At 33.4% G+C, this 14334-nt stretch overlaps 1 protein-coding gene, 1 non-coding gene and 1 pseudogene across 3 annotated transcripts; all 3 read left to right on the plus strand.

Annotated features, from left to right (window-relative positions):
• The first annotated feature begins 277 nt into the window (after nucleotides 1-277).
• Nucleotides 278-5772, plus strand: LOC124934324 (general transcription factor IIE subunit 1-like). Of its 2 annotated transcripts, XM_047474842.1 has the most exons (11): nucleotides 278-524; nucleotides 658-783; nucleotides 1375-1495; nucleotides 1787-1912; nucleotides 2272-2381; nucleotides 2462-2645; nucleotides 3528-3719; nucleotides 4152-4388; nucleotides 4471-4663; nucleotides 5283-5411; nucleotides 5513-5772. In XM_047474842.1, the coding sequence occupies exons 1-10, from the start codon at nucleotides 502-504 to the stop codon at nucleotides 5378-5380; spliced, it is 1410 nt and encodes a 469-aa protein (XP_047330798.1). In that variant the 5' UTR covers nucleotides 278-501; the 3' UTR covers nucleotides 5381-5411; nucleotides 5513-5772. The 2 variants fall into 2 exon arrangements, with proteins under 2 accessions (XP_047330798.1, XP_047330797.1); XM_047474841.1 differs by having other exon boundaries at nucleotides 5283-5772.
• Nucleotides 5773-10447: 4675 nt separating this feature from the next.
• LOC124935347 lies at nucleotides 10448-12702 on the plus strand (annotated as a pseudogene).
• Nucleotides 12703-14046: 1344 nt separating this feature from the next.
• TRNAR-CCU lies at nucleotides 14047-14119 on the plus strand. The gene has a single exon. It is a non-coding gene; the product is annotated as a tRNA-Arg (tRNA).
• Nucleotides 14120-14334: the final 215 nt, after the last annotated feature.

Genomic DNA, 14334 nt, shown 5'->3' on the forward strand with positions numbered 1-14334 from the left:
AGGATAAAATCAAATTTCAATTATTTGGTTTTATGTTTTTACTTTAAAAAAGAAAAAATGGTTAAAATTGAAAATTAAGTGGTTAATAATAAATATTAAACTTTAATTGATAAAATATAAAAACATTATTAGAAAATTAATTAAAATTTGATTTTATAATATACTAAGTTAATATTTTTTTTTATCTATACCTAACCCTAAAGGGTTATTAATAAAAGGTCCATTCTTGAATTTCTTGATTTTATTTTTGGCTTTTCCTGCTGCGGAGTCGGAGACTCCTCTCAACTACCGCCCTCCTCCCTCCTGTTGCCGCAGTTCAGGATTTAGGGTTATCTTCATCTACAGTAGCTTCCTCTGTACGGATCAACTCATTTGCAGAAAACCTCTGCCTGCAGAAGATGATTTAGGGTTCAATCCGAGACATTTGATTTCTACTTAATTTGAATTTTCTGAGTATTTTCGAGTTGTGCTGAAGCGTTTCCTCAAAGCGATTGATTCAGAATGAGTGTCGAACCATTCAATCGGTATTTCTTCTTGCTCAATTATTGATATGATGATAGTTGTACATGTGTCTTTATATTCGCGCATAAAGCTGGGTTCTTTCTCTATTGCTGACATAACATTCAAATTTCTTTGTCTGTAAATGGTATTGGTTAGTTTGGTGAAGCTTGCGGCTAGGGCTTTTTATGATGATATAACTACAAAGGGAGAGAATCAACAGCCCAAAACTATGAGAAGTGATAACAGGGGCATTGCTGTTGTGATACTTGATGCCCTTACAAGGTTTGTTGATTCCCCTGTTTCTTTTTCTGCATTAAGCTATTGATTCTAAACTAGATTAATTCGAATATTAGCAAAATCTACTCAAGTATGAAAATCTGATGTTCTTGGATTTCTTATCATTCATCTAATGTAGATTGCATCTGCAATTTCACTTTTGTTTCTTACTGAATGCAAATCTGCAGATAAGATGCTTCACTGAATACTGTTTTCTTTATTTACTAAGCTATTGATTTCATCCTCATTATTACCCTAACTAACAAACTCACACAATAGTTGTGCAACACATTTTTTTACTGGTAGACTGTCCACACCTTTCTAGTTGGTGTACATCTAGAAATAAATTACCTTGAGAATCCCAGGTTGGATCCTGCCTCATCTTTCGAATGTTCTCTTGATCATTGAGACAAAACATAGTGGCCATCATCAACTATTGAGTGTTAAACACAACTGAAGCAAACTAGATACCTGCAATTTGTGATGATATTATGGCTCAATATTCTTGATATTTTCCTCCTGTTATGTTGTTTTAGTACTTACAATTATTCTTTATAATATTATGGCAATGTTCAATATGTTGCTTGAATGTTTCAGGCGTCAGTGGGTTAGAGAGGAAGATCTTGCAAAGGATTTGAAGCTGCACTCAAAACAATTGCGACGGACCTTACGATTTTTTGAAGAAGAAAAGCTAGTTACCAGGGATCATAGAAAAGAGGTTATTCTCAACTTTTAACATATGTAATTCTTCTTAATATATTTTGGCACACAAACAGTTGTAGTTAACTTCTTGTGCCATAATCTAGAAGACACTAATCCAGAAAATTATCATCTTTTCACTTGTAGACTTAGAGAGTTAAGGGCACTTGATAGTCATTTTTGTGTCCCCTCTTTGATTAGCACTATAAAATTGTGGCTTGGCAATTCTGATTAAGATTCCATAAAGAAAGTTCAGCTGGTTTTAGTTGTAATAGGCTGTTCACTATCAAGTTTCAATTCTTATTTACAGTCAGCAAAAGGTGCAAAAATCCACAATGCAGCTGTAGCTGCTGTGGCTGATGGACAGTTCAACAGAGATGGTGATGACAAGATTAAGCTGCACACTCACTCTTACTGTTGCCTAGATTATGCACAGGTTCCTTGTAGCTTCTTATAACCTTTTCTGTATAGTTCTGAATGCTGTACATTTCTGTTAGAAATTAAATGGGGGGTAACCCTACATGAAGTTTCACTGCTCAAGAAAGTAGCGATCGAGTTGTATGGTAACCTGATTTCAAATTACTTCACATTTGTATCATATGTGAGAATTAAACGCGATAAACTGGATACATGCTTCATGAAAATGATTCAGCATGATGGTTTAAGACTTTTAATTAATGTTCCGTTTAGTCTCAGTTTCTCAATTTTGCAAAACAGGGTGCCCGTAACTTTTTATTTTTGGATTTTGAGTAGATGATAGTAGCAAGATGTCTAAAGCTAACATCTGTATTACAGATATTTGATGTTGTGAGGTATAGACTGCAAAGAATGAGGAAAAAGCTGAAAGATGAATTGGACAACAGGAATACAATTCAGGAGTATATTTGTCCCAATTGCGGGAAGAGGTTTTTGTGTTACCTTTTCTTCTCTTAGTTCTGTAAATCTGATTGGCAAATGAATGACGGTTTTTATGTTGGATGCACAGATATAATGCTTTGGATGCATTGCAACTCATGTCTCCCGAGGATGAAGACTTCCATTGTGAAAGTTGTAACGGAGCACTTGTGGCTGAGAGTGACAAATTAGCTGCTCAAGAAACAGGAGATGGAGATGAAAATGCTAGAAGGCGACGTCGTGATAAATTAAAAGACATGCTACAAAAGATGGAGGTTTGCCTTTTTCTTTCCCTATTTACATCGCTTACATTTTTTTTATCTCTTTACCCCCTATGATTTTACCCATACAGAGGGTTGGTATAAAGCTATTCTCTCTGTTACATTTTGTTTTGAAAGGAGAACCAACATGGATGGAAAGCTTTTATTTTCTGTAAAAAAGTAGCAATTCGAATAAACTATATTTTGTCTTTTTTCATTTTGCTGAAAAATCATCTAAGATAATGATTCAATATCTTGAGGAGTACTGGATGAACAACTAGATGATCCTCAAAATGCAGTTCTTGATTAGTGTTGCAATGAGCTGGTTGAAAGTCATGTTATGTATGGATGAAAATAACATATGCCCACATTGGACTAAAGTTTTAATATTAGTAGGAAGATCATTTTGCTTACTCAACTTGCATCAAAAGCTCATTTTGCTTCCTGAATTTTTAAAATTGGTTCAAATAACATTTGGTCTTCGTATGTTGGTTAATTTCTTTAATTTATTGATATGCAGTTTAGAAAGGCAAAAATATTTTATCCAAGAGTTGAGTATAAGGAGCTTCAAAATTTGTGTATAGATGATTTAAGAACTTAACAGAGTTAACCAAAAACTGAAGGTGGATATAATTTGACCCATTTTTAAAAGTTCAGTAAGCAAAATGAGCCTACTAAATGTTGAGGAAGTAAATCAAGGGAAATAATTTGACCCATGTTGAGGAAGTAAAACGAGCTATTGATGCAAGTTGAGGAGCAAAATGAACATCTATCCTTATTATTAATGTAGAGTCAATGTAAAAAAAACTGTTTGTCAAGGCATCATAGGCGCTATTCATATTGGATTGTATTCATTATGCTTTAAAATTTCACATATGGTTATTCTAATCTTTGCAGGAGCAGCTGAAACCATTGTCTGAACAACTGAACAGGGTTAAAGATTTGCCAGTACCTGAATTTGGTCCTCTTGCTGCATGGGAAATCAGATATAGTGCTGCTCGACGAGCAAATGGTGATTCTGGTGCTAATGACTCAAAAAACTCACTGGGTTATGGTGGAACGCCCATGCCATTTGTTGGAGAGACAAAGGTATCTTTCTGTGTAGAAGTGATTAAGTGTACAAAACATTTAATCTGAGTCACAATATAAGTTTTTAAGTGAACGTGTAAGCAGCTGATAATCTGGGAGAAAAGTTATAGCAATCGATGGAACTTTTTTCAACCAGGTTGCTATGGAATCATCCTTGAAAATCGGGTGGATTCCTTTTCATGGTAGCTTATTCAGCAGCATTTTGGCCTTGAAAATCGTCCAACAAGCCCTGATGGCATTGGAAATGTTAACTCCTTAGTTATTGGGAGTTGAATTTCATGCTACCAATTGTGTCCAAAACAATTAGTACTGCACATTTCAGCTTTCTAGCTTGTTTGGAAGATAAATCTTTGCTGGTTCTCAATAAGTAGTTTGCATAAAATCCAGAAATTAGGGATGATTCTTTTAACATGTTTTGACTGTTGTTGGCAGGTTGAAGTTGCCTTTTCTGGTGAAGAAAAAGGAGATATTAAACCTGAGAACTCGAGTGCACCTACGAAAGTATTGCCACCATGGATGATTAAGCAAGGTATGAACCTCACAAAAGAGCAGCGTGGGGAGGTGAAAGAGGAGGTGAAGGGGGGAAGTAGTACATCAACAAAAACATCTGTGGAGTTTTCAGATGACAAAAAGTCAAATATTTTTGAAGATAATAATAAGAATATACAGGTATCGTCCAGCAACAGAAAACGACTGAATATTTTTATTATCTCGACAGTCGGCTTATATTTGGTTTCTGTTCGTTTTGTAGGATGAATATGTCAAGGCCTATTATGCTGCAATGCATAAGAGACAGCTTGAACAAGAAGAAGCTTCTAAGAAGCAACAAGAACTTTCCAACGCCGGCGTCTCTGAGCGTCAGGTTGGTATGAAGTCGAAACGCGCTGAAGATGAGGTTGAAGATGATGGTGTTGAATGGGAAGAGGTAGCACCAGTAGCAGCAGGTATTATCAAAATCCTTGTTTGTTTACCTTTTTATTTCACCCATACATTTTGTCACATAAGTTTTCATGATGTTGGACAAGGAGTCTGGACTTAGTGTGCATTTGATCAAACTGAAGATTTAGTGTTGATTACTGAATTTGAAGTAGTTGAAATATAAGTTGATTTGATAAGATGTGGAATGAAAGTCGGGAAAGTCCTAAAACAGACTATCTTACCCTCATATTAATGTAATTTGATTAATTAACAAGGGTTAACTCTCTGGCTTAATTTTAAGTGCCTAAGAGTCAAGTATCTGAAAAAAAATCCTGAATAAATCAAATAAAAATATGAAATGAGGAGCGATTATCCCGGAAAGTACTTATGAAGACTATGGAAGATTTCCTGGCTCAACTTTTTTAGCTTAATTTGTGCTGAAATGAAAATAATTCAGTAATTTAAAAAAACACTTTAATTCAAATAAGATCATAGTCTGTGTTATCAGAAAAGGAAGAAAAAAGACAAAACTTGTGACTAGTTTGGGATAATTGGGATCATAGTCTGATGTCTGATTATTTGGGATAATTGTGTTTAAGTTAGTAGTTAATGAAACTTGTTGGGGGCTGTTTGTATCGGATACAGGTCAAACAGTTGAGAACTACAAGGTGAATGACTTAAACGTGGAAGCAGCTTCAGGGGATGAAGAAGAAGATGATGATGATATATGGGAAGAGGGGTGAACTTTTGAGATACAGGGATTCGTCTGTCAAGGTGGTTTGGTTATATTCTTTTCGGATCATCTCGTAGCTTAAAATCTTGAAGAACTAGGTCTTGTTAAAGCCATTCATTGATGGTGGAGTAAATATTGACAGGATGGTTATTTTTATATGGAGATGAAGATGGAACTAGGGTTTCAAAGGGGGTCAACATCTTGATTTGCTTTTTCTTTTTGTTGTTGAATCTAACTTGATTTATCTTTAAAATCAAAGGGGATTCAATGATTTTTTTTCTTTCCTTTTTTGTAACTTGCAACAGTTTACTATATTATTGGCTTTGGACTTAAATGTCAGAATTTGTTAAACAGGCAGTATTTTTTGTACTTTTATTGCATCCTTATTGGTTCATTAGTGAACATATTGTTTACAAGTTTCTTTATACGCATTTTAGAAGATGTTTTTTTCAATGTTTGAGATTTAGGATATGAATTAAGGGTGACCCATCAGATCTGAAAAACTTCAAAATATTTGATAATAATGTTCATTTTTTATTCTACTTCATATAGATTTATTCAATTTAAGGGTTGTTAAATAGGTGTTCATAGTTTCTTTTCTCATTGGCACAATGGACATAAATTATCTTGAATCACTTTGATTTTAGTTACAAAAAAGAGTTGATATTCAAGAAGAATGGTTGAATAACAAACCAGCATACTGTCTTATCTTTACTTTTAATCATTTTCTAGTTGTAGAAATTGAGAATTTATTTTCCATCTCATTTTTTCAAATTCTTAGTTTTCTTGCATTTCATTATGAGACCGATATACAAACTCTAGTCGTAGCATAATGTAGCCTTCAAACATAATGATCGTGCCAAAACAATGCATCTTATATATTTTTCAATTTTAGTTTCTAAAAGTTAAATTCAATACTCTTCAATGACCAAACATTGTCATTACAAACATTGAATGACCGTTTGTATGAAGTTGGGATGAATCCCTCCAACCTTATGATAATCATGTTTATTTGAAACAACCCTAATATGTTTGATTATTATAGCTCTTTAGTCAACTCTTTATCGTTTTTGCGCTTATTTCATATTGTTTTTGCTACCACATTTGCTTCTAGTACGCTTATAAAATTGATTCCCCGTCTTTAAGGTAGTTCGTACTCGAATTTGATCAGAGTTCCATGTCTTACTTTTCGTTTGCGTCCCGTGGGTAAGGATGAAAGATTTAAATGCTAGGCTCGACACGAGTACTAATTTTTTAGAAAAAACAAGTTTGTCGCTTTGTTTGATAATCTCTTGACTTACATTCCACTCAAATCTCATAGAATTTTTTAAAGAATGCGTGATATAGTCAGGCACCTAATTTGCTTATTAAAAAATTAGAAAAGAATTTCAAAATTTCGATTATATGTTTGGATACACATGGGAAATGACATCTGCGCTATGTCCCATCCGAGAGTGGTCTCTACTACAAATATTTTGTCAATTTATTAAAATACACATTTTTCTTTTTAATTAACGAAAGAATCCATCGTAACCACATGCTTTTATCGATTTTATACCTTACTTACAGGAGAAATTAGAGAGCGAGAGATGGCTTAATTCGAAAACTGCCATGGTCATCATCAACCTCTAACTAGAGAGAGAAGCTTAATCGAGAACTTATAGTGATTGCATTATAGGGAAATTTGACGAAATGACCCTCATAATAGGATAAATGAGCTGGTGACCAGCATAATTTTAAATGCGTTGGTGATCACTTCATATTTTTTTGACGAAATTACCACTGTCTCGAGACTCAACCGGATGCCATGTGAAAAGTTCACAAATCGTGAGACGCAACCCCGGTTGCGAGAAACAACCGACAATCGTGAGACGCAATTTTTTTTTTTTATGAAAATTCCACAATCGCGAGATACATTCGCGAAAGTAATTTTCACAGGCATCAGTTGCGTCTCGCAACGGGGGCAATTTCGTCCAAAATTTTTTAAGTGGTAACCAGCGTAATATAATTTATGCGCTGGTCACCAGCTCATTTAAAGCAGTTATTAGGGTCATCTCGTCAAATTTCCCCGCATTATATATATATTTTTTTGTTTGGTTTTGTTTATTTTTTTTATATTATTATTATTATTATTGTTTGTTTATTATTATTAATTTTCAAAGTGTCCGAATTGTCGGGTTGAGACCTGTGGTTAATTTGGATATATATGTGAGAGTAATGAATATTTAAGTCGTTCATAAACTTAAAACGGTTAAAAATACTATATGTATATTTCAAACTTTTAATCTAACAACACAAGTATAATCCTTTAACCAACTAGAGTAATAATTAAATTCAATACCAAATTTAATGAATGTGGACATTTTAACAATTTAAGTTCAACTTTTTAACTAACTAGTTTATATATATATATATATAAAATATGATGCTTAATTTTCAAAATGTCCGGATTGTCGAGTTGAGAGCTGTGCTTAATTTGAATATATATGTGAGAGTAAATGGATACTTGGGTCGGATTGTTGATTGACCCACCCATAAACTTAAAATCATTAAAAATAAAACTAAAAATGCTATCACATTTTTACCGTAATTTATTTTTTTCGGTTCTTATATCATTATTCGTACAAATACATCGATTACATGCCAATTATATCAATAACACTCCAATTATTTTGATCATGTAACTTCAAATAATTTTTTAAAATAAATTGTCCTTGAACTTTCAGAAAAGTCACTAATAGTTCTTGTATTAATTTTTTAGTTAAAAATAACGGATTTAAGATATAATTTTATATATATTATCTCTAATTATTAATTTATTAATTTATATATATAATTATTTAACCTCTTATATATATAAATATTAATATAATATATATAATTTTTATATTTATATAATTATTAAATTTTTTTGGATTCTAACAAACCAGCGTTGTAGAGACTCGAGTACACAAAATGCGACATTTTGGATTTCGAGAAAGATGATATGCGGTAATGAAAGTTTGTCGGTTATTTTCTTGTAAATTCCAAAATTGGTCTTGGAAAACGAGATGCCACTAACAGTGTTTAACGGTTCGACATAAATGGATTGATACTATCGTGATCAAGTTGACCGAGATATAACTCAATTCGCTTTGAATAAGTGCATTTGAACATCTTGAAGATCGAATCTTGGACAACGAACCTATGCCTCAATCATGTCTTGATTCAAGGCTAAAAGTGGGGGTACTTTTGTGGTTTGATGAACCACTAGACGATGAAAGTTGCCTTCGAATAAATTTTTGTTTATAAGTTGTTGAGAAGTTACAAATACTTCCTCCAACCAGAGAAAAACATTTCAACAATTTATATGGTTCAAATAGATGTTTTGGAGTTTAAGCTAAACATTTGTTTTAGCTAAATAAGAAGTATCAACTAAGAAATGACTTTTGGTCTTTTATAATAAACAAAATTAAAATATGAATGTTGGGCAGATAGACTCATTATAACTCAATGATTAAGGATTAAGTCGTCGGAGACATTTGATTTCTACTTAATTTGAATTTTTCGAGTATTGTCAAGTTGTTCTGAAGAATTTCTTCAAAGCAGTTGATTCAGAATGATTGTTGATCCATTGATTCCATTCAAAGGGTATTTCTTCTTGCTCAATTATTGATATGATAATGCTGGGTTCTTTCTCTATTGCTAACATAACATTCAAATTTCTTTGTTTGCAAATGGTATTGGTTAGTTTGGTGAAGCTTGCAGCTAGGGCTTTTTATGATGATATAACTACAAAGGGAGAGAATCAGCAGCCTAAAACTATGAGAAGTGATAACAGGGGTATTGCTGTTGTGATACTTGATGCCCTTACAAGGTTTGTTAGTTCCCCTGTTTCTTTTCCTGCATTAAGCTTTGGAATGTGACATAATCCCAGGTTGGATCTTGCTTCATCTTTGGAATGTTCTCTTGATCATTGAGACAAAACATATTGGCCATCATCAACTATAGAGTGTTAATCACAACTGAAGCAAACTAGATACCTGCAATTTGTGATCATATTATGGCTCAATAGTCTTGATATTATTGCCTTTTCTTCTGTTATGTTGTTTTAGTACTTACAATTATTCTTGATAATATTATGGTCATGTCCAATATGTTGTTTGAATGTTTCAGGTGTCAGTGGGTTAGAGAGGAAGATCTTGCAAAGGATTTGAAGCTGCACTCAAAACAATTGCGACAGACCTTAAAAAGAAAAGCTAGTTACCAGGGATCATAGAAAAGAGGTTATTCTCAACTTTTAACATATGTAATTCTTCTTAATATATTTTGGCACACAAACAGTTGTAGTTAACTTCTTGTGCCATAATCTAGAAGACACTAATCCAGAAAATTATATCATCTTTTCCCTTATAGACTTACGAGTTAAGGGCACTTGATAGTCATTTTCATGTCCCCATCTGTGATTAGCACTATAAAATTGTGACTTGACAATTCTGATTAAGATTCCATAAAGAAAGTTCAGCTGCTTTTAGTTGTAATAGGCTGTTCACTATCATGTTTCAATTCTTATTTACAGTCAGCAAAAGGTGCAAAAATCCACAATGCAGCTGTAGCTGCTTTTGCTAATGGACAGTTCAACAGAGATGGTGATGACAAGATTAAGCTGCACACTCATTCTTACTGTTGCCTAGATTATGCACAGGTTCCTTGTAGCTTCTTATAACCTTTTTTTGTATAGCATTGAATGCTGTACATTTCTTTTGGAAATTAAATTGGGGTAACCCTACATGAAGTTTCACTGCTCAAGAAAGTGGCGATCAACTTGTATGGAAACCTGATTTCAAATTACTTCACATTTGTATCATATGTGAGAACTAAACGCGATAAACTGGATACATGCTTCATGAAAATGATTCAGCATGATGGTTTAGGACTTTTAATTTATGTTCCATTTAGTTTCAGTTTCTCAATTTTGCAAAACAGGGTGCATGTAACTTTTCTTTTGTGGATTTCGAGATTATGAAAGTTGCAAGATGTCTACAGCTAACATCTGTATTACAGATAATTGATGTTGTGAGGTATAGACTGCAAATAATGAAGAAAAAGCTGAAAGATGAATTGGACAACAGAAATACAATTCAGGAGTATATTTGTCCCAATTGCGGGAAAGGTTTTTGTGTTTCCTTTTCTTCTCTTAGTTCTGTAAATCTGATTGGCTTTTATGTTTTTAAGTTGTATGCACAGATATAATGCTTTGGATGTATTACAACTCATGTTTCCCGAGGATGAAGACTTCCATTGTGAAAGCTGTAACGGAGCACTTGTAGCTGACAGTGACAAATTAGCTGCTCAGGAAACAGGAGATGGAGATAAGAATGCTAGAAGGCGGCGTCGTGATAAATTAAAAGACATGCTACAAAAGATGGAGGTTTGCCTTTTTCTTTCCCTATTTCCATGCCTTACATTTTGTTTTATCTCTTTACCCCCCAATGATTCTACCTATACAGATGGTTGGTATAAATGTTGTTCCATCTGTTCCATTTTGTTTATGTATTTTGTTTTGAAAGGAGAACCAACATGTATCATGTATGGGAAGCTTTTATTTTCATTAAAAAAGTAGCATTTCGAATAAACTATATTGTCTTTTCTCATTTTTCTGAAAAACTATCTAAGATAATGGTTCAATATCTTAAGGATTACTGAAAGAACAACTAGATGATCCTCAAAACTATATGTTATGGATGAAAATAGCATATGCCCATATTGGAGTATATTTTTAATATTTGTAGGAAACAATATCATTTTGCTTACTCAACTTGCATCAAAAGCTCGTTTGTCAAGGCATCATAGGAGCTATTCATATTGGATTGTATTCATTATGCTTTCAAATTTCATATATGGTTATTCTAATCTTTGCAGGAGCAGCTGGAACCATTGTCTGTGCAACTGAACATTGTTAAAGATTTTCCAGTACCTGAATTTGGTTCTCTTGCTGCATGGGAAATCAGATTTAGTGCTGCTCAACGTGCAGCAATTGGCGATTCTGGTGGAATGCCCATGCCATTTGTTGGAGAGACAAAGGTAACTTTCTGTGTAGAAGTGATTAATTGTACAAAACATTTAATCTGAGTCACAATAAAAGTTTTAAGTGAAGGGGAAAGCAGCTGATAATCTGGGAGAAAAGTTATAGCAATAGATAGAACTTTTTCCAACCAGGTTGCTGCGGAATCGTCCATGAAAATCGGGTGGATTCCTTTACATGGTAGCTTATTCAGCAGCATTTTGGCCTTGAAAATCGTCCAACAAGCCCTGATGGCATTGGAAATGTTAACTCCTTAGTTATTGGGAGTTGAATTCATGCTTACCAATTGTATCCAAAACAATTAGTACTGCACATTTCAGCTTTCTAGCTTGTTTGGAAGATAAATCTTTGCTGGTTCTCCATAAGTAGTTTGCATAAAATCCTGAAATCATGGCTGATTTTTTTAACATGTTTGACTGTTATTGGCAGGTTGAAGTTGCCTTTTTTGGTGAAGAAAAAGGAGATATTAAACCGGAGAACTCGAGTGCATCTACGAAAGTATTGCCACCATGGATGATTAAGCATGGTATGAACCTCACAAAAGAGCAGCGTGGGGAGGTGAAAGAGGAGGTGAAGGGGGGAAGTAGTACATCAACAAAAACATCTGTGGAGTTTTCAGATGACAAAAAGTCAAATATTTTTGAAGATAATAATAAGAATATACAGGTATTGTCCAGCAACAGAAAACGACTGCATATTTTTATTATCTCTTATATTTGGTTTCTGTTTGTTTTGTAGGATGAATATGTCAAGGCCTATTATGCTGCAATGCATCAGAGACAGCTTGAACAAGAAGAAGCTTCTAAGAAGCAACAAGAACTTTCCAACGCTGGCGTCTCGGAGCGTCAGGTTGGTATGAAGTCGAAACGCGCTGAAGATGATGTTGAAGAAGATGATGTTGAATGGGAAGAGGTAGCACCAGTAGCAGCAGGTATTATCAAAATCCTTGTTTGTTTACCTTTTTACTTCACCCATACATTTTGTCACATAAGTTTTCATGATGATGGACAAGGAGACTGGACTTAGTGTGCATTTGATCAAACTGAAAATTTAGTGTTGATTACCGAATTTTAAGTACTTGAAATATAAGTTGATTTGATTGAAAAAGTAAGAAAAAAGACAAAACCTTTGACTAGCTGATGTTAGTAGTTAATAATACTTGTTGGGATACAGGTCAAGCAGTTGAGAACTACAAGGTGAATGACTTAAACATGGAAGCAGCTTCAGGGGATGAAGAATAAGATGATGATATATGGGAAGAAGGATAAACTTTTGAGATTCGTGATTCGTCTGTCTAAGGTGGTTGGTTATATTCTTTTCAGGTCATCTTGTAGCTTAAAATCTTGAAGAACTAGGTCTTGTTAAAGCCATTCATTGATGGTGGAGTAAATATTGACAGGATGATTATTTTTATATGGAGATGAAGATGGAACTAGTGTTTCAAAGGGTGTCAACATCTTGATTTGCTTTTTCTTTTTTGTTGTTGAATCTAACTGGATTAATTTTCAAGAAAAATCAAAGGGGATCCAAACCTATATGCATTTTAGAAGAAAAGTTTTTGTTTTCAATGTTTTGAGATTTAAGGATATGAATTAGGTGTGACCAATCAGATCTGAACCACTGCAAAATATTTGATAATAATGTTCAATTTTTTTATTCAACTTCATATAGATTTATACAATTTAAGGGTTGTTAAATAGGTGTTCATAGTTTCTTTTCACATTGGCATAATGGACACAAATTATCTTGAATCACCTTGATTTTAGTTACAAAAAAGAATTGATATTTAAGAAGAATGGTTGAATAACAAACCAACCCACCATTTGACTGTCTTGTCTTTACTTCTAACCATTTTCTAGGTTTAGAAATTGAGAATTTAGTAATTTTTAAAATTTTCCATTCTCACATTTCAAATAAGTTTTGATTTTTGTTACAATACCCTTTACGTGGATTTTCCATCTCATATTTTCAAATTCTTAGTTTCCTTGCATACAAACTCTAATCGAAGCATAATGTAGCCTTCTTTAAAGTTTAAACCCAATGATCAAGCCAAAACAATGCATCTTGTCTATTTTTCAATTTTAGTGTCTAAAAATTTTCATTACACCTTTTGAATTTGAAAATATTGAATGTCCTTTATGAAGTTGAAATGAATCCATCTAACGAGAATCGTGTTTATTTGAAATAATCCAAATATGTTTGATTAATAACCTCATTATTCAATTTCTCACACTTTTTACGTTTATTTCGCCTTGCTATGTCGGTTTGTATATGCTTTTCCAATTCACTTTGTTTTATAACATTTGCTTCTTCTTCCATTAGGTAAAGTTTATGATAAGTTGTTTCAATAGCCTCGTTAACCCAAATAACTTATTGGGAGGACTCCTTTATTGTTAACCATTTCATATAGTTGTCTTTTTGTATTCATATATCTATGATACTAAAATAACGAGTTTGATTACATCTAAAAACGTTTTGAGTTGAAACAGGGTCGTCATGACGGTTTGAGTCATGCTAGTTCTTCTTAATTAAAAAAAAAAAATATTAAAAAATAGCTAGATACTAGTAAACATTCTAAAGTTTATTTTAACATTCTAATTTATCATTCATAAGCACCTGTAGCTCAGTGGATAGAGCGTCTGTTTCCTAAGCAGAAAGTCGTAGGTTCGATCCCTACCTGGCGCGTTTATTTTTTCACTTCTTTTTCATGGTGAAATTCTAACAGAAGCGCGTTTATTTTTTCACTTCTTTTTTTAATTTTTTATTGATAAAACTTTTGGGAGTCAAAGATTCTATCAAATATCTCGTTTTTGGATGGAACATTATTCATGGTGAAATTCTAACAGAAGCGCCTGTAGCTTAGTGGATAGAGCGTCTGTTTCCTAAGAAGAAAGTCGGAG

This window comes from Impatiens glandulifera, chromosome 4, assembly GCF_907164915.1.
Source record: "Impatiens glandulifera chromosome 4, dImpGla2.1, whole genome shotgun sequence".
Taxonomy (NCBI): Eukaryota; Viridiplantae; Streptophyta; class Magnoliopsida; order Ericales; family Balsaminaceae; genus Impatiens; species Impatiens glandulifera.

Coding starts and splice junctions, on each gene's coding strand:
- LOC124934324 (XM_047474841.1), top strand. CDS start 502: ATGAGTGTCGAACCATTCAATCG. Junction 784..1,374: donor ATACTTGATGCCCTTACAAG/GTTTGTTGATTC, acceptor TGAATGTTTCAG/GCGTCAGTGGGTTAGAGAGG. Junction 1,913..2,271: donor GTTGCCTAGATTATGCACAG/GTTCCTTGTAGC, acceptor TCTGTATTACAG/ATATTTGATGTTGTGAGGTA.